Below are 21,406 nucleotides of genomic sequence, written 5' to 3' on the forward strand. Positions count from 1 at the left end.
CTTTTCATTGCTAATTCTTTTTGCATAGGAAGTGCCTGTACTATAGCCAGGGCAGATCACCAGGATGGAGAAGGCAGTCATTGACTGTTGGAGATTGGGGCGTTTTATGCCATACATCAGGAATTACTTAATACGAATGGGGATTCCTAATATTTAAGTTTCTTCCACTTCCTAGTTCACCTTACAATTTTGACTCTAAGAAGGTAGGAATTGTGGGATGCAGTGTTATCCATTAGGCCACCTCTCAGACAGGAACACAGCTAGGTTTTGAAGTGGACAAGGTTAATGGTCAGGTGGCTCCTGACATGAGCCTTACTCATTTGGATGGAGTTTCCAGGGTATGGAGAAGCTGCTGGTTAAAATCAAGCAGGACTGGACCATTTTAAGGCTGTATGTTTCCCAGGCAGGAGGAGCATGGTCAAATATGCTGCCAATGGAGAGTAGTCTCCCTGAATTCCACTGTAGAAAGGTCCAGGAAAACATGAACACCTTGTGAATCCCACCCAAAGTGCTTCCTCACTTAGGCTCCTAAAGTGGCAGATGCTTAAGTCCAACATTTAGGCACCACTGATATTCACAAAAGCCCTACTCAGCTACTGTCTAATCCTGTAGGTGCCTAAACTCCTTAGGTCTTTAAGTTTATGGCATTAAAGACCCCCAAGACATCTAAATGTCAGTGTCTGGGCATGCACACAGCTGCAGGAGTGGGGAGGCTGAGTGGCTAGGCTCTCTGGCTCCTGGAAGGAGGCTGAGCAGCCAGGCTCTGCCTCTCTCTGGCAGCTGGGCTGGAAGGCTCTCGTCAATGTCACAAATGATTTTTTTCCCCCTCAAGAACCCTTTCTGCAAAAAAAAAATCTCATGTTTGTAGCATTTCATTTCAGTCCATTTCAAAAATGCAAAATTTTTAGTGGAAAGGGATGTCAGTTTTCCAGCCAGATGTAATGGGACTGCCTGGCTCCCCACCTTCTACAGCTGTGGAGTCATTTTTGCCTAAGTTTACCCATCTCCACAGCATAGTCAAGGCCTCATAGAGCTTATTGGATCATAAAAGTATCAGACACTAACCTCTATTTTTCTTCTTTCCTACAACTCTGTAAACAACAGCAATTTTTAAAAATTTTGCTCTAAAAATAATTCACCTGATTTGACATCTTTTATGCCCTATGTCATTTCCAAACCCATTTTAAGGACAGTAATATGCTTTCAGAAATATCTCATCTAAAGGAAATGCTAATATAACTCTGCAAAAATAGCATTACAGTCTCTGTACTAACCAACCTATAAAAAAAGTGTTCTAAATTCGGTAATTAAATTTCCAAAGTAACTTGTCTTTCTTTTCACCGCAGACTAATTATGTAAAACCCACTACTATGTAAGAAACAGGCTTTTTTTAATGCTATGAATCAGCCCAGTTTGCAAAGCAGTATTAAACTTATTAGCTACTGGCTCTATTATGTTAGCTTTTCTTCTCATTTCAAAGTAATTCTGTGATATTATGAAGCAAATCTACCAATTCAAAACGTAAGTAATCACTATTATCTGTCAAATATTTGAGTGGCTTTTCTCTTGGATAAAAGTAAGATTAGTCAGCTCTGTGAACAAAAAATTAACCCTTACATTTCTAAAAAAATCTTGATTAAAATTCCATACATAAGCATTCTCTTAGAAATCATATTGCTCTCAGTGGGCATTGATTCTGCTGTAGTTTACCAACTTTTACCAATAAAAATCAAATCAAGTTTCAAAATAAATAAATATATTCCTCCAAGCCTAACTACAAGGAACTAAAATACAAATAAAAAACCCTCACATCCTAATTTTATAGTTTTTATGGTCTTAAAATTAGTAAAAAAATAAATATATTGAAAATCTTACTTCTGACAAACTGATTCTTTGAGGGACAGTTCCTATAATATCTCCACTCGTTTGTACAGATAGCCCTGCAGGAGTGCCAAGAGTCCTCCCAATTTGACTCTTAGACGTTAAGGATCTGCTTCTTTGCATACTAAGGATTCCATCCTTATTTCCCTGGTTGCTAGAGGTATGAGGTCTTGGCAACAAACTATTTGGGGTTGCAGGTCTGCTTCCTGGAGTCGATGGCGTTGGAGGCCTGTTGTTCTGCATATTGGAAGTCTGAGGCCTACTACTTGAGGTACTGGAGACCTGCGCTCTGCTGTTAGTAGGAAGCGGTGATTTGTTTTCTTGCAGCTGCAGCTGAATATTTTTCCCAGTTTGACTTGGCACTTGAGACCTTGAATTTTGGCCTAGTGTGGCTTGAAGATTTCCTGGTTGATGTGATGTAACTAAATTAATATGTGGACTACTACTGGCTTCTTCCCAGAGTGCTAGGTCCTTTTCAATGTCTGCACACAGAAAAAAGACAACAGTAACATTAAAGTAAAAAGAAGGATACACTGAGGACGTGTCCACATGGAGACTTGGTGCACAGCAAGCCAGGGTCCGAACTTACAGTGCTCTAGCCAGCTGCACACTAAATTGTCATGTGGACCCTGTGATCACGCACGAAAAGTTCCATAGGGCTCTTTGATGTTCTGCTGTTTGAAACAGCAGGTCAAAGAACATTTTTAGTATATGATAGCAGGGTCTATATGGACAGTTAAGCACAGCAGGCTAAAGTGCTGCAGATGTATACTGTCTGTCCATGTAGAGAAGCCTAACATATGTAATCTCTCTTCTTCATGATTTTAAAATTGATTTAAAGTATGAATGAATGGTGAACGCAGCTTGAGGTTGTGGAGAGAAAACCTACTCATCTCTCAGCCATCCCTGCAAATGGAAGACAGACAGAACTAACAATCCAAAATATATGTTTTTGCAAACCATTTCTCCTTCAAAGTTCATCCCTCGGAAATGGAATATGACATCACTTTGTAATTATCTTTTCTTGATATGAAAGGCATTAAAACCAATAATAACCTCCATTATTTCTCCCAAGTTATATTCCTTTAACTTCTATGAGGTTTCTCTTTAGTAACAAATAAAGACCGGGCAAAACTCTGGCTCTGAGCAAACCTCTTGTGAGGGTGGAATCTAAACCCGATTCACAATCTGAATTTTACTCCAGAATCCTAACCTTATAAGTGACCAAACACGCTTGAACTCTGGTGTGTTTGAAATTTTGACATATTCTGGATTTGAATGTTGGGGCTCCAATCTATCTCAGCATCTAATTCCATGGAGACACAGTTTGAAAATGCACAGGCTTCACTAACTTTAGCAGAAGCCATGTATTAAAATCCAAGAGTAGAATTTGGTCCATAAAGGGGCTTCAGCTTTACACAAGCCAAACTCTCAGTTCAGTGGGAGTTTCCCTTTCTAAGGTATAAAAAAATAAAGCCCTATCTAGGCCAGGACAATTCAGTGTTACTGAAGAATCTTTGCTTCTGAATTCATTCAAAAGCTATTTATGTTTCTAATTTACAGGTAAATTATATCATTACAGTGTGTCCAACAAAGTTAAAGTAATGGTGGTTAGGTACTTTACTATGTTAGCAAAATGAAAACCCTCACAAGTAAACATGTCAAGGAACTTGACAAGACATTCATTGAATCATCTAGTTTATGTTTCACCACAATTGTCAATTTCACACCCTCACTGGCAGATGACTCTATTTAACTTTGTTTTGAGACACACAATCAGTTTCCTTTAGAACCAACAGCAGTGTCATTTTGTTTTAAACAGTATGAGCCACATTCTCAGCAGGTGGGAACTGGTATAGCCCCATGGACTACAAGCTCTGTGTGTATAATGAAGCCTCCAACCCACAGAAAATCTGCATTGCATTTGTGACTTGACAGCAAAGACTTCAGTATACAAGAAATCCAACAGCAATCCCAAACCCGATTTTCCAATACTATAATTTAGAATCTATTCTCATCCACTTCCACCTGTGTTTACCAAATATGCACCATGTTTATACTATACATTTATAAATTATGAGTACACACAAGTAGAATTGGTCTGCATTAAAATGTGCTCATATTTTATTAAATATTTTACTCATTTACTTTAAAAAAAATAAAAAACAAATTGTGTCTGCTAGTCTAAAATAAGGTATTCAACATGTTAGAAGACTGGTATTCGAGAAGGTAGACTCAAAATTGTCAGTGAAATCTCAAAGGATATACTATCCAGACTCTTTAGTGAACAAATGTTTTCCTACTAGCAAATTTACAAGGTTCATTATTGTTTATATATTTAGCAGACAGTTTATTGTTGCTTTAAACTTAAAGTAATTTAAATGAAACACTGACCTCATTAAAATCAAGCAGTTGTTTTCATTTTACCTTTTGAAATAATTACTGTATGCTTTAAAAAAAATCAATACATGTCACTTTGAAATTTGTAAGATATCTGGTTCAAATCTCAGGGGTCAACAAGCAATAATGTAAGTTTCATAATTTAAACCAAATGTGGTATGTGTTCTTTTAAATTAAAATTAACCTGTATCATTGCAAAACTCTCTAACTTCCTCGCCTTGATTCAGAGGAGATCATGCTGGAAAACTGATCTAGAATATCCATGCTTTAGTAAGAGTTCTATAAACATATTATTCTTTGTCCATGTTTCCATGATTTTAAATTAGTGATTGATTCTACAGAAAAAAAGCTATTTTAATCACTTTCTCCATATATAATTAAAAAGATTTCCACAACAAAACTGTTCAGTTTTATTTAATACATACCACATCTGTTGATTTTACTGCAACATCAACTTTTCCAACTAAATGAATAAACCTAGTTTTGAATTTCCAACCCTACAGTATTATTTGATACACATCAAATACTGTAACTGTGACACGATTTGGGATTTTGTCAGAAAACCTCCTGTTAATGTTATTTAAATGAAAATAACTGTGGGTAACAGAGTGATCCAAGGGTATCCTACTTATATATCAGAAATACCAGAACAACAGTTTGATTCACAACACATTCATAAGGTTTTTAACGCATTAAAAAGTTCTTTTTGTGATAAAACACATTCAGGAAGAGGGCAGTGACCACAGAATTATTCCTTCAAACCAAACAGAAAAGTTGCCTGAATTAGCTACCAACAAAAAAGCCTCTCACCCTGTGTATAATATAAAGCTGCCACTGGACAGCTGTAACTTATGTGACTGGCATTTAGATGAAAGCATTACGGTGCAGTCCGCAGGGAATGATGGGGGCACTGTATAGGTGAAAATTTGAACCTGCTAAAAATGTTGCATTCACATCTGCTGAACCAAAACCAAATACTGCAAGTTTATATTTTGTAAATAAAGAGAACTGCCCAGGCAAGTCTACATATTCCAGAACCCCATTCCTGATACACAGACAAATGGAGAAAACCAGTCACAGGGAAACAGATGATCAACAAGAACCATTCTCAAATAAAATAAAATAAAATAAAATACCTAGATCTCATATAGCACTTTTCATCTGTAGATTTCAAAAGCACTTTACAAAGGAGCTTAATACCATTATTTCCATTACACAGATGGGGAAACTGAGGCTCAGGGCGGGGAAGTGACATGCCCAACCCTTGGGCATGGTAAACACAGGGAGGGCTGGACATGAGGGAGCCCCAGTCAAGAGGATTTTGTGACCCTGTACCTTATCCCTGGAGTACAGGTAGTAGAAGAAGGTTGGCCCTGGTGAACTGACCAGAAAGATTCTGTATTCTAGTATATCCAGCAACAGAGAAAAAGACTATCAAAGGAGTCTACAACCTAGTGCCAGCTCCCAACAACCCAAACAATTGGGTGAGGACAGATAAGATATTTCAGAATATCTCATTACCCTTTGTGCTGGTGCCAGAGAACTGCAATGCAGTCTGAGAGAGTTACACGTATTTTTATTTTATAAACACATACCCCAGTTCACCTGTTTGATATTATCCTGACTGACTGCAAGGAGTTAAATCAAAGAAGGCTGTTAGAGGGGGAAAAACAGGATATAAAACAAGGACAAAGATAAGGGTCCTTGAGGAAACAATGGGGAAATGATTAGACCTTCCCAGACCTAAGCCTAGGATCAAAGTGGGTATTAAAACCTTGACAATGCTGGCCTATACAAGAACGGGGATTGAGTGGGCTGTCAAGAGCTGCTGAGGGAGAAGAGGGAGAAGTGACAGAGACACTGAGAAGGAGACAAACTGAAGCAAGCAGACTGCCTCTCCCAACTGAGAGGTGGGAGTAACTGGGTTGAATGGAACTTACCAAAGCTTGCAAGGTAAGATTAAAGTTTAGGTAAGGAAAAATAGGTACATAGGTCTTTTCTGTTTTTGTTTGTTTGTTTTAACTCTTTGCTCTGCATGTTTTGTACCTTTTGGGTGAATACATAATGTTTTGTTTTGAGGAAGCTGTTTTTGAGCTACTTTAAGCAGCTGCTGTCACAGGCTCCAGGAGCAAAAGTGCTTACAGGGGCTAGCACAGGTGGGCCTGTCATATTAACAGGGTCAAGAATCACAGGGGCTGCCATCTGGAGCCCAGTTCCAACGTAGCTGAATTGCATGGTTGACCCTTGAGAAAGATGCAGGAAACCAGGTGCACTTAAGAGAGCCATCAAGAGGTGCACTTAAGAGAGATAAAAAGAAGATGTCTAACCCGCAGCGCAGCCTGAAGCCATGTCAATGGTACATTATCACATCACCAGAAGCAGCAGGATCAAGTGGAAGATTTCTAAATTCCACTGTTCCACAAAGGCGTGGGTGAATGGGAAAAGCTAACTTTGCTTTTGGTATGAGCTGACCTACACCAAGCCAGCCCCCAATAAGTAGGGGAAGGAGCAGGCGTGCTTTCAACCCCAAAAGTTTACAGAAAGGTAAGATGCCCCAAGAATTTGCAGAAAGGGCCTTTTGGGCACTCTGACAATCATGATGGGGAGGAAACCTCCTGGCCTAAGATATCATTGGGGGAAGCAGGCTGTCGTAACTATAAGGGGAAGGGTAACAACCCTCCTGTGTACAATACTATAAAATCCCTTGTGGCCAGAGACACCAAAATCCTTTTACCGGTAAAGGTAAAAGGTAAGAAGCTCAGGTAACCTGGCTGACACCTGACCCAAAGAATCAATAAGGGGACAAGATGCTTTCAAATCTTGAGGGGGGGGAAGGCATTTGTTTGTGCTTTTTGTTTTGGGGGTTGTTCGCTCTTGGGACTAAGAGGGACCGGACATCAATCCATGCTCTCCAAATCTTTCTGAACAAGTCTCTCATATTTCAAACTTGTAAGTAACAGCCAGGCAAGGCATGTTAGGTTTATCTTTGTTTTCTCAACTTGTAAATGTTCCTTTTGCTAGAGGGTTTACCTCTGTTTGCCGTAATTTTGAACCTAAGGCTAGAGGGGGTTCCTCTGGGCTATTTGAATCTGATTATCCTGTAAAATTATTTTCCATCCTGATTTTACAGAAATGATTTTTACCTTTCTTTCTTTAATTAAAATCCTTCTTTTTAAGAACCTGATTGATTTTTCCTTGTTTTAAGATCCAAGGGGGTTGGATCTGGACTCACCAGGAATTGGTGGGGGAAAGGAGGGGAAATGGTTAATTTCTTCTTGTTTTAAGATCCAAGGGTTTGGATCAGTGTTCACCAGGAAATTGATGGAGAAGTCTCTCAAGGCTACCCAGGGAAGGGTTATAGTACTTGGGAGGAAGATATTCTGGGGGAGAGGTAGACAGAGTTTCCCAAATAACTCATAAATAATTTGGGTGGTGGCAGCAAAACCAGATCTAAGCTAATAGTTAAGCTTAGAGGTTCTCATGCAGGTCCCCACATCTGTACCCTAGAGTTCAGAGTGGGGAAGGAACCTTAACACAGGCATACCAGCAGTCCCAAATGTTGCTAAATGGGCTCCCCGGCTGCACCTAGAAGTTCAATTAAAGGAGTGCTAAGTTTTTAGGCTTCTCCTCAAAAAAAGACAGGTAAATGCAGGTATAGTGGGAGGGAGAGTATTTAATTAGGCTAAAGACTTTTATACATGTGGATGTGTCAGATATTGGATGAAACAAATGCAAATTACAACTCTTTGTAGGGATTTTCACATTTGATTACTCAAGTCCAGTGCTACAAAGGTAAACGCATTGTGTGATATCACCTGAGACTGTAATGATATTGTACATTTTAAGGAGGGGGAAATGGAGGCAGGTATGTAATTACCCAGGGTTACATAGTAAACCAGTTAAACAGCTGGGATTAGAATTCAGGAACTCCTCACCCCTAATATCAGGATGCCTGTATTTATTTCCTCACTTCTAACCTGCAGAAGCAGCAGAGTATTCGGATCCTATAGTTCTGTGGTTACTAAGAAAAAAGTGATCTGAAAATAGGTTTATATCTTAACTTACCTTTTTGTGCATGTGCCACATCTTCATGCCTCCAATGTCACATTTGTTAAAAGGCAGGCTTATTATTTTCTATGGTGTGGTCATGAAGTGGCATGACATGCAGCACGTATATCATAGGCCTGCAGGGCTGTACGTATGCCCTTTAAAAGGATGAATACTGCAAAAATATTTTCCCGTTATTCATTGTTTAATTTAACCAATCATCCAGAGTAAAATGGAATTTATTCTACAACTAAAGGGGTGAATGTTTTGAATCATTCATAAAATATTTAAAGCTGAAGCAAGAAAATACTCATTACAATGAAAAAAAGTGGAAACTGCATTCTAAATTTCCCAATGCATTTTTCAAGAAACAATGAAAATACTTTCACCCAAACTTTGGTTTACTTTATTGTACTCGTTGAAAAATTACTACTATCACTACTGTAGCAGAGATTCTATTATACACAATGGCCCTAATCCTCATCAACCGGAACTCCCATTAAATCTCACAGAGGTCCTCGCTGGCTTATCCCTCAGGCCAGTCTTTTATTTATTAATACACTGGTCTGTTGAAGTCTTTTGGAAGATTTATACCTTGGAGGTCTAGCAACAATAGTTCACTACCACCTGAGGTATTACTGAGCTATGGGAATAAATATGTAATGAAATTGTCAGGATAGTTTTTTAATTACCTTACCATACACAGTCAAGTTTAAAACCTTTGGCTTCAAATACATGTCTTTTTTCCTGTTCAACAAAATAGCAAACAAAGAGAAAGAGAGGTTACAATTCAATTTCTCATCTACTTTTGTCAGTGTCTCAGCCAACGTTTCCTCTCCTTACTCACATGAGTAGTCCAACTGATTTCAGTGGGTTACTTGGGAGTATAGGGTTTGATGTTTTATCAATCCTTGTCACTATACGCACCAGCTAGATGTTTTTCCATGGTTTGCAGTTCTTTTGCAGCTAAGGAGTCTTTCAGGAGTTTCTGGCTTGGAGACCCTCCGTTTCTGGCGCACATGACATCCAGGTCCCAAACAGGTTGATGCTAAATGCAGGTAAAAAGAAAGGGGAATACTAGAATCTTTAAATGTATTTTTACATTTATATCTAAAGTAAAAGAAAGTTGGAATGATATGTTCTCCTAATTTAGGTAATTAAATGGCGCTTTAAAGTTTAAAGTGCAATTAATAAAAATGTTAGCTTTATATAAAAATATTCATTGTGAAACTCTATTTAATTTAAGGTACAGATGGGTAAGAGATGGATTAGATTCAAAATATCTAGTAGTTTTAAGCAAAGATATACCTGCATAGAAACTGGTGCTCAAATTGAGGCAGCATATCAGGCCAAATTTTTCAATGATTTACACTCTGTGTAGTCCCACTGACTTTAGTGGCATTGCATTCACTTTAAATCAAAATAAAATGTGGCCCAATATTCCTGCAAAGCAGCACTTCTGGGAATATCTCTGTATTTCCTAACCAACATTTCCAATACTGTTGTATCACTGCAAGACGTCTTCCTTTCAGGAAAGATAACTAAATCATGGCAGCATTATAAGCAGTTTGGAAGGTATCCTGGCAAGCAAAATATCCACCCAGTCATTCGACTATTGAACACTGTGATATTCATAGTTACCTACAGGTTTTTGGAACTGTTCAACGTGCTTTTAAAAGATGTCTTCAAAAACATAAAACTATGGAGATAAACTTGATAAGTTTGTATCTGTTTGTTTGAGATAAACTAAAATATATGACCAGATGTTCAGGATTTAGTCATAAAAACAATGGACAAAAAGATCAATTAAAACATATCAGAACATAGAGTTTACTTTATTACATTGCCAAAATATTTCATCCAAAGACCTAGTTTTTTTTAAACAGTAAAAATTAGTTATATGTACTGTAGTCACCTTTGCTATTTTTCCAAGAAATAAATATATTCTTCAAAATACAGTTATACAGAATATTTTATATTTCAGATCTATTCACAACAATCAACACCATCTTTTAAGTATCCAACTCCCGTGAAGCATAAATTCTTTGCTAGATTTGACCATACAACTTTAGAATGCTATGTTGATAAAGAAATATCTAAAATGTAAAGGTCCAGATTTGCATAGGAAAGAGAAACTGGCCTTATATTAAATCATATCAATCAACACTATCAAAGCTGTTCAAGATTTTAATTGGCATATTTATTTAGTGATGTGATTTTTGGAATGATGGTACCATTTTCAGTTTGCAAATTTGCTTCTATAGCACTCCCATTTTAATTAAAATTATTCCTATTTGGTCCCAGGTATTAAAGTAGAATATCTGGAGAAGACCATAAAGTATACACATTTAGATCTGATCCTGCTAATTTCAGACAGATGAATAGCCCCCATTGGTCCTGATCCTGAGAGGTTTTGAGCATCTGCAACTTCAGTGACAGCTGTGAGTTCTCAGCATCAGACACAATGAACTCATTAGGACTATTCACATGCATGGAATTACTCACATGAATAAGTGTTTGAAGGATCAAGACCATAGTTATTTAGTGGCAGATTCCAATATTTTTACTTATGTTGAATAACACCTTATTTTATGAGCAGTTCAATTAAAAGCAACAGGGCTACCCAGGGCATTAGGAGCTAGTCCGTGTGTTCATTGTGGGGAAAGGGATCAGAATGTGGCCCTATGTTATAGTTTTTATATTGATTATTTAGATATATTTTTCCTTATATAAATGTCCATGTATATGTTTGTGTATGTTTATGTATGTACTCAAAGACACACACACACACACACACACATACAGTATATGTTTTTGTAACTATGGAGATGTCATACAATTATGCACACAGACTCCTACATGAAGACATACACCGTTTATGTGAGTACATATATAAATGACATAAATATGCATGACTTAAAATATATACACCCATATATTTACATGCATTCAGTATATACCCATACACATTTTCATTTATCCAAATTCTTCCGTCAACATATGCCTTCAACTGCCAGTGAAGTCAATGAAATAACTGAGGGTAGAATCTATCCCACAGTTTGTGATCAGTTTATTAAATGCTTTTGCAACCCACACACCTTCTGTGTAGGGTGTTCTGTCCCATCTAGTGGCACCGAGACCACTTAGAGTTAAATGAGTCTGCTCTACAGCTGTAGCTAACAGGCAGTTGGCTTTTAGCTCATGTGGTAGAGGCTCATGAACTAAACTTCAAAGGACCCAGGTACAATCCTGCCCGCCGACGACCAGGGTCTGTCAGTATTACACTTTGTCATGTTTTGATGAAAAGATCAAGAGTACATGCAGCACCACAAATATCAGTAACTACAAGTCAGGCCATAATGTGCCAAAGGCCAAAACAATACTGCATCATTACTTACTGAATACATGTGGTACTATATATTTGAAATTTAGTGACAAACATTGTAAATGACCATAAACATATAAATACATTCATTTGATAATGATATGAATGAGAATGAAAACCAGCACAAACAAGCCAAAGGTTATTATGATAATAAAATGTTGCGACTCTTGTGATCATTCTCTGATTCTGTGCATTTCAGGGACATACCAAAGTAGGTTTCAATCATTTAGGAGGCAGAGCAGGGATACCAATTTTTCATACATGGCTTTGGATGAAAATGAATTACGTTTTGAGGCCCACATTCACTTCGGAGTTTGCATTAGTGTAAACCCTGCTAAGGGTCCCTAGTGTTCCCATCACATAGCTGTGCCAGTTCCATATGCTGAGGAGCCAGGATAGCCTGAAAAGTGGATGGTGATACCTAGAAAAGGGGGCATGACCATGGTGGCTGGGAAGTATGCGGATTCATGGCTCTAGCATGATTTAAAACTGCTCCTCCCAAAGCCTTAGGGCAGATAGCAGCAGTAACACTATGTAAGTTAAGATAAACCCTCAGGGTTGCCAGGCACTTTTGCTGGTACAGCAAGGTGTAATTTACACCTTCCTGTGCCACTTTACAGAACTTAGTCTTATTGTCTTTTGGCCAGGTATAGTATAAGCAGACCAATACAAACTTGCAAGCATAGTGTAACTTTACTCTGAAGCATAACAATAGTGGAGCCAACTAGTGCTATAATATAGCCTCTTGATCTCCTTAAAAACACACTCCAGATTATTTCTATGCAAACATTACAACTTCAGTTAATTCAAATTTTAATCAGCTGTGACAATGGTAGATCCTATCCCGCTTATTCCTTTCAACCTGTAGGTTGGGTCAGTGTTGGATATAAATATGGATGCTTTTAGTTTATTTAATATCTTCTTTGCCATTATGGTTCCAAACTATGCCTTATGTTTAATGTTTCATTACATTTTACAAATGGATGTTTACATTAACAAGGAGTTTTACACCTCAATACAAGGAAATTACTGAAAAAACATCCTTGTCATTTTTTCTTATGGAAATCACATTGGGCCCCATTCACCAACTTTGAACCAAGGCATGGTGAGGTAATATAGCATCATAAAAATGTTAAATCAATATTGTCAAGAGATGTGCCAACTTTTAAGGTCAGCCATATGTCAGTATTTTGCTAAGGTTTTTTCCACATCTTCATTATGTCTTCACATACAATATATTTATTTTTGTATTCTTTACTTAGATCACTTAGCCAACAAATACAAAGGAAGAGGCCAAAATGTAATCAGGGCCTTAACTAGTTCATTGCATTTTTGAAGAATATTGTAACTTAGTGGGGCTGGAGTGGGTTAGGGGAAATTGGCTATAGTTATAAATTGCTCATGTTAGCAAGAGTTTCTTTTAGATGTCATAGTTCATGCTTCAGACTTTAGCACCACATTAGCTTGGTGCCAAAAGTCATTGATGATATTCCTGTTGGAAGAAATATGATACACATTAAGGTTCTGATCCTGCAATTGAATGTACTGTCATGGACCCTCACACAGATGTGAAGTCCCACAGACATCTATGGAGTTCTGCTCAGGTGAAATGATCAGATGCCAGAATCAAGGCCTAAGAATTCTCAACCTCTAATATAAACTGCTTTACCAGAACAATGTAGGACACTCCAAGAGGAGAAGTTGGCTTCCAGCAGAAAGCATTCCTTCATCTTTTAAGAATCCCTTTTATCAGAGATATAGAGCAGTTTAACCTGTGATTTTCAGGGAGAAAATTTTTCATTCTAGACCACAGCATCCTTTCTGAATTCATAGAATAAGAAGAGATTTTAAGATGTGGAGGTAGCCTGCCTTAGATTGCCAGCTTCCCTGCAGTCAAGAACAATTGGCTCCAAGAGCAGCTTGCAATGAGTAATTTTTGAATGAGGATAAGAGCATAGAAGACAAATAAAAGAAAGAAAATTTCAAGTGGAACTGTCTGGTTCCAATAAAACCAAGTTATTTAAATGGAAAATGCAAAAATATTAGAATTTGCCTAGGATTGCATTCTTTGTTTAGTAATTAGTTCCTGACAAGTTGGAAATATAAATAATTTTTGATTAAACTTTATGTTATGCATATTTTTGTCCATTAAGTGAAAGTTTTATTAGAAGCTTCAGGAAATAATACCACAACAAAGAAAAACACTCATAAGCTTTCTCATATGCAATTCACTAATACATATAAAAGTAAACTTAAATAGAAACATTTGTCACAGATGCCTCCAAATACAGTCAAATAATTCCATTTTTCAACAAATTATCTGTGAATGCACACTTGTGATTAATCCTGACCAGGAAGGTGAGAAGGATGGTTGTTATTCAAGCAGCTAATCTTTCTGCATAATATTGTGTAAAGGTTTTTCACACAACATTCATTTTTCTATTAGAGTTCACCAACTGTTTAATCTTTCAGTTTCCACAATCTGCTCAGGCACACAGGGTGAGCTAGTCAACTCGGTTCTTAAGGTAATTTAAAAATAATAATCCTCTTCAAAGCTTTGTTGCATATTGGCAATCACCTCTAATCTCTATCTTCAACATTAGGGCCCGTTCTACTTGAAATGCCATGTAATTGAAATTACAAGCTTTCTGCTCCGCGTGGCAGCCTGCTAGCACATTGTATACCAAACGTACAATAAAAAATAAAAAAACTGTTGAGCTAGTCCTTTCGACATTGAGGTTTGAGCTAAATTATTGAGCTTTCCTATTTACAGAAATAAAATACATGGGCAGCAAGGAACTACCCGTGCTTCAGCATGTGAAATGTAAGCAGAAGATTGATTTCATGATGATTCAGGCTGTCTTTTAATCATTGTTATTTTGGGGTGGAAATCTTGGATTTGTGTTGCCAAAAATATTAAAGTCTTAAAACTATGATCATAACTGGCAAAGGAGTAGCCCTTCCTACATTTAAAATTAAATTAAAAAAGAGAAAATGTTTGGAAACTTTAATTTAAAAAAAATCTTGAGGCTTTTTTAATTAAGATTATTTGGGATCAGGGATGCTCCCACCTTTCCCATTATACGGCTAATCCTGCAAAGTGCTGAATGTCTCCTCAGAGATGCTAAGCACCTTCACAGCCTCCACCGACTTCAGTAGGACCTCATGGAGCTAAAGGATTGGGCCTTTAGTTCGCTTCTAGAACTGGGCATGCCTTGGAAATCTAGTGGTAGGATAACATGAAATGATATTTCTCCTAATGCCATTCACCTGGATCAAAATATAGCAGTGATGTTCAGATTAAGGATCTTTAATATGTCTCCTGCAGCTGCTATTTATGATATTAAAACACTTGATATTAAAACTTATGATATTAAAACAGTGAGTGATTTAATTATTAAACAAGCTAAGTTATTAACCAATCAGGATGCTTTTACTATGTTATTAACCAATTGTAGTTGATAAAATAATAACACCTGGACAGTCATTTTGCTGTGAGAATAATTATATATAATAATTATATAATTATATATATAAAAAATAATTATTCTCACAGCAAAATGACTGGCCAGGTATTATTGTTTTATTTTATATATATGTATATGTATGTACGTATAGTGCTTTTACCCACCTTGCTTTGAAACAGGAGTAGATGAAAGCCATGTAGGGAAATTTAAGTCTGTGGCAGCAAAGTCCACATGGACAGTTAGTGCGCACAGGTCAATACAAGACAGATTTACACTCTAGCTTGCCGTCAGTTAAGTGTTCTTATAGACAAGCCCTCAGTCAGACATGCTCCCATCCTGCATTATGGAGAGACAGTAGTCTCTTCATAGTTAAGGTTGTAACCAGCTTTACATTATAATACCCGATTATGACACCTCAATAATTTCTGCAAAACTAACCCTGAAGTGTCTTAAATTTCAGGTGAAGCAGTTATGGTGATTTTGAGATATGTATGGTACTGATAAAGAGAAAGGAACATGGAGGACAGGTGATTTTGAAAATATGCATTGGAGTAATGCACAGTCTTAACAGTGTGCATGGCTGATTACATTCTTTACAACGCATGCATGGCTGCAGTTTAAGATTTGCAGAGCAGTTGAAAGTGAGGGTAAACTGAGAGGCATGGACCCTTAAGCCTCTAAAATCAGCAGATTATTTAATGGCAAGCAGCCAGGACACACAGACATAAGCTTCTCAAGGTATTATTATTGAGGGGCCCATACCCTACAGAGTCCTTTAGCTCCTCAGGGAATTTTCAACAGAAAAAGTCAGGACACTGCCAAGCTTCTAAGCTCCACAGGGCACTTTCAGCAAGGGCTTATATTCAGCCTGCCGGCTACTTGAGCTCCACATGGCTCCAGTCAGGGCAGCACATGAGTTGCAGAATTGAATTCCCAGTCTCTAAAATAATTGGCAAAAGAAAAGGAAATTCAAGCATTGAGCACCCAAATGCTGGCAGGCATGCAAAAACATGAACATCCTACTTAGCTGGTATTATTGGAGTCCAATGGTATGGGAGGAAAAGGCCTGGTCAGCGCAAAAGCAGCCGTGTTACACACACAGCTCTGCTACTCACATGCTGACCCTTGCAAAAGAGTGTAGACATTATACTAAGTAGCCTAACAGTTTACTTCAGTTCAGGGAGACAATGTTGGTCAAAGAATGGGACATGGAGACAGCAGGAAAGACAAACTGGGAGTGAACAGGGTAAGGACAAGGAAGGTCCACACCAAGGAGGCCTCTGTGTTGCTTGGAGCAAGGGAGCTGGAACGGAGACGCCTGTGGCACCATCAAGTCAATGCCAGAAAGGGCCCTTTCAGACAGGTGACTCCATGTACAAAACCTGCAGCCTAGCCCAGTGGCCATGGCTGTTGGTGGGAGGAAAGTGGATTCATCGCTTTCATTTCCAGCTAGTTCTTTATATTCCCAGAGCCCAGAATGCTTGTTTAGTACTGCACCTGCATTTCCACACAGGACTATTTCATAGAATCATAGACTTTAAGGTCAGAAGGGACCATTATGATAATCTAGTCTGACCTCCTGCACAACGCAGGCCACAGAATCTCACCCACCCACTCCTGTATCAAACCCCTAACCTATGTCTGAGCTATTGAAGTCCTCAAAGTATCGTTTAAAGACTTCAAGGTGCAGAGAATTCTCCATCAAGTGACCCGTGCCCCACGCTGCAGAGGAAGGCAAAAAACCCCCAGGGCCTCTGCCAATCTGCCCTGGAAGAAAATTCCTTCCCGACCCCAAATATGGTGATCAGCTAAACCTTGAGCATGTGGGCAAGACTCACCAGCTAGACACCCAGGAAAGAATTCTCTGTAGTAACTCAGATTCCACTCCATCTAACATCCCATCACAGGCCATTGGGCATATTTACCGCTAATAGTCAAAGATCAATTAATTGCCAAAATTAGGCAATCCCATCCATCATACCATCCCCTCCATAAACTTATCAAGCTTAGTCTTGAAGCCAGATATGTCTTTTGCCCCCCACTGCTCCCCTTGGAAGGCTGTTCCAGAACTTCACTCCTCTGCTGGTTAGAAACCTTCGTCTAATTTCAAGACTAAACTTCCTGATGGCCAGTTTATATCCATTTGTTCTTGTGTCCACATTGGTACTGAGCTTAAATAATTCCTCTCCCTCCCTGGTATTTATCCCTCTGATATATTTATAGAGAGCAACCATATCTCCCCTCAGCCTTCTTTTGGTTAGGCTAAACAAGTCAAGCTCTTTGAGTCTCCTTTCATAAGACAGGTTTTCCTTTCCTCGGATCATCCTAGTAGCCCTTCTCTGTACTTGTTCCAGTTTGAATTCATCCTTCTTAAACATGAGAGACCAGAACTGCACACAGTATTCCAGGTGAGGTCTCACCAGTACCTTGTATAATGGTACTAACACGTCCTTATTCCAAGGTCCTTCTCCTCCTCTGTTACTTCCAACTGATGCGTCCCCAGCTTATAACAAAAATCCTTAACCTCCACTCTATTCTCAGTGTTTAGCGGTCCTACTTCTTCTTTTTTTGTTTTCTTCTTATTTATTTGGCTATAGAATCTTTTACTATTGGTTTTAATTCCCTTTGCAAGGTCCAACTCTACATGGCTTTTGGCCTCTCTCACTGTATCCCTATATGTTCTGACCTCAATAAGGTAGCTTTCCTTGCTGATCACTCCCATCTTCCACCCAATTGTAGGCTTTCTGCTTTTTCTTAATCACCTCTTCGAGATGCTTGCTCATCCAGCTTCGTCTACAATTCCTGCCTATGAATTTTTTCCCCTTTCTTGGGATGCAGGCTTCTGATTGTTTCTGCAACTTTGACTTGAAGTAATTCCAGGCCTCCTCCAACTTTAGATCCACAAGTTCTTCAGTCCAATCCACTTCCCTAACTAATTTTCTTAATTGTTTAAAGTTAGCCCTTTTGAAATAAAAAACCCTAGTCACAGATCTATTTTTGTTTATCTTTCCATTTAGTTTGAACTGAATTAGCTCATGATCGCTCAAACCAAGGTTGTCCCCTACAACCATTTCTTCTATGAGGTCCTCACTACTCACCAAAACCAAATCTAAAATGGCATCCCCTCTCATTGGTTCAGCAACTACTTGGTGAAGGAATCCATCAGCTATTGCATCCAGGAAAATCTGACCCCTATTATTATTACTAGCACTTGTCCTCCAGTCTATATCTGGGAAGTTAAAGTCTCCCATGATCACACAATTCCCATTAGTATCTACTTAACTAAAAACATTAACGAGATCTCTATCCATATCCAAATCAGATCTCGGTGGTCCATAGCACACCCCGAGCACTATCCCAGGGGAGGCTCTAGTAGCTTTCTTCCCCAGTGTGATTTTTGCCCAGACAGACTCTGTCTTATCCATTCCATCACTTCTTATTTCTTTACAGTCTACCTCATCACTGATATACAATGCTACTCCACCTTCTTTGCCTTTATTTCTGTCTTTTCTAAATAGCACATACCCTTCAATACCTGTACCCCAGTCATGACTACTATTCCACCATGTTTCTGTTATCCCTATAATATCTGGTTTCACTTCCTGCACCAGTAACTCTAGTTCCTCCATTTTGTTTCCTAGGCTCCTCGCATTGGTGTACAAACATCTTAATTTTTGCCAATGTTTGGCAAATGCGTAAGTGAGAAATAGGCAAATGTTTAAGTTTTAATCATGGTGTTTCCCATATAACTCATTGAATGGCGAAGGCAGAGATGTGAAAGAGGCAGATGTTCCAGAGTCTGGTTTCTCTTTGCTTTCTCTGCTTTGAGCAGAACAAGAGTCAGCACATGGAGTAAGCAACTTAATTAAATTCAGTGTCACTGCCAAGAAATGGTATCCATATTCAGCAAAATGTGACTATAACAAGAGACACCATTGTTAGAAAAATCTGTCCATTTCACTCTCTGGCCACAGAGCTTAGGTCAAAGTGTTCAACTGAAGGATGAACTTTAGAGACTTTAAATATGTCTTTTCTCTGACCTTTTGTAATATGACATGACAATTTTGAAGCAAACATCTGAAAAAAAATACAAAATCATAGCACTATTCCATTAATGAAGATGAAACTGCCCCATTGCTTATTTTTTTAAGCAAGAAAATTCACAGAGGAGTTTGAACAGGTCCAGTTTGGGCACAACGCTTTTATGAAGGAAAAACAAAAAAGAGTTTGTCCAGGTTTTAAGAAAATAAAAGTAAAGCATTTGAAAGCTTTTGGAGACCGGTGGAACTTCCAATCTTACCAATCAGGCAATATCTCATACACATTCTCCTAGAGACACTCTCCAAAACCCAATGCCCTTAGAATCCTATCCTGCAAACACCCACATGAGTATATATAGAATCAGAGCCATTCTATATAAAAACTTCACATCAAATGGTTGACTGTGTACTAGCTATATTATTATTAATGGATCATTTTTGTTTTGTACCTTGACTGTGTCTTACAGTATCTAACAGAAATGAAGTGATACTATAATAGCTGATGGACATATTAGCTATGTAATTGTTTTGTGTAATAATATTAATTAGATTTGACACAGAGATTGAAATGTTAAAGCCAAAATTCAGATTCGAGTACTTAAAGTTTGTCAGTTAAATCCATGTTTAGTCACCTACAAAAGTGAATTAATTTTCAGAGGTGTGAAGCATTTGGAGCCCTTGTTGGTTTCAGCAGGTACTCAGGTTTGTAAAAGTTGGTCTTAGTGCACTGATGGTGCTACCTAAATAATAGTCCATTCAGTTCACAAAGGTACAGGGATGTGCCACTGCTATTAGCAGAGCAGGATCAGGACCTAAGAATAGTCCTTATTTTAGGCCCCAATCCAGCTCGATGCTGACCCAATCCAGCAAAGGGTTTAAGCATTATGTTAAAGTACTGAACATTGAGCACATGAGTAGCTGGGACTATTAACATGCCTAAAATTAGGTTCATGTTTAAGTGTTTTTGGGAACTGAGCCTCATGAGAAAATAGTGGAAAAGAATAGCAAAGTATTTGCAATCAAATTAAGTTATATAGCATTGGAAATACCATATATACTTGTTCATAAGCCGAATTTTTTTAGTAAAAAAGGGAAGCACCGGAGACGGGGGTCAGCTTATGAATGGGTATAGAGAGGGAGAGGTGGGACACAGCCCCGAGGCAGCACAGCCACCAGTTGCTGCCCCGGCCTGTCAGGGTAAGCAGCTGGTGTGCCAGGACACTTTGTTTACTTAGATTTACCTCCGTGGCTGCAGAAGGTAAACAAACTATCTCGGACCACCAGTGGCTTATCCTAATGGCCCAGGAGCCAAAGTTTGCTGACCCCCTGAATTATAGGGTCGGCTTATGAACGGGTTATAAAAATTTTCCATTTTTACTTATCCATCTGGGGAGGGGCGGGGGGGGGTTGGCTTATAAATGAACCGGCTTATGATAGAGTATATATGGTAGTCATATTTAATGCACATTGAAGTGTTAAACTTTTATTTTTTCCTAGTACAATCAAGCCTCAAATAGTTCCACAAACGTAATTACCATTAAGGATTTTTTATACATACCATAACAAAATCTACTGTGTGTGTGTGTGTGTGTGTGTGTGTGTGTGTTTTCAATAAACTAAAAGAGCAAATGGGAGAAAAAAATATTTAAAGCAATAAACCTCTATAAAACAATTTATTGGGTATTTGTTTTCACAGTAAGAAATACATGGCAAAAAACTGCCTTTTGCAGTTGGATGACTTTCTTTTCATTTGTTACACTTGAATTGGGTTAATTCACAAGCATTTTTTTGAAAAGAAAAAATGTTTTTATGTCAGCATGCAAGATAGAGTTGAGTGAGTACAAAGAGTTGCAACAAAAACAAAAATAATCACAAGCCCTGCTTGTTCCAGGTTCTGAAACAAAAAGTAACTACCATATTATATGGTGTTAACTGTCCAGTTCATGTGCCCCATTTTATATCAGTACATGTCATCTGATACTTTATTTTTTAATTTCTAGATTAAAAAAAAGTCAGTGAGCTAGAATTAAAGTTTGCCAGGTGAAGTATTTTTGCAGAATTTTGTTATCTTGAGTAAAAAAAAAAAAACCCTGTCTCACTGCAAAATTACATAAGCAAAAGCCAAGCATTTCACCTTGGTATCTTTCTTATATGAAATGTATATACAAGCTGTGTTAGAAAGAGGT

The 21,406-nt window shown here is 38.1% G+C and overlaps 1 protein-coding gene across 6 annotated transcripts in view; it reads right to left on the reverse strand.

Annotated features, from left to right (window-relative positions):
• The window catches only part of C2H8orf34 (chromosome 2 C8orf34 homolog), a 234,935-nt gene that overhangs the window by 19,870 nt on the left and 193,659 nt on the right, over positions 1–21,406 (reverse strand). For all 6 annotated transcript variants that reach the window (XM_054017072.1, XM_054017068.1, XM_054017071.1 and 3 more), the window contains 2 exons: positions 9,256–9,376; positions 1,876–2,363 (listed from right to left, as the gene is read on the reverse strand). In XM_054017072.1, coding sequence (XP_053873047.1) covers positions 1,876–2,363; positions 9,256–9,376 — 609 coding nt within the window. The remainder of the gene's footprint in view (positions 1–1,875; positions 2,364–9,255; positions 9,377–21,406) is intronic.

This window comes from Malaclemys terrapin, chromosome 2 (genome assembly GCF_027887155.1).
Source record: "Malaclemys terrapin pileata isolate rMalTer1 chromosome 2, rMalTer1.hap1, whole genome shotgun sequence".
NCBI classification, from domain to species: domain Eukaryota; kingdom Metazoa; phylum Chordata; order Testudines; family Emydidae; genus Malaclemys; species Malaclemys terrapin.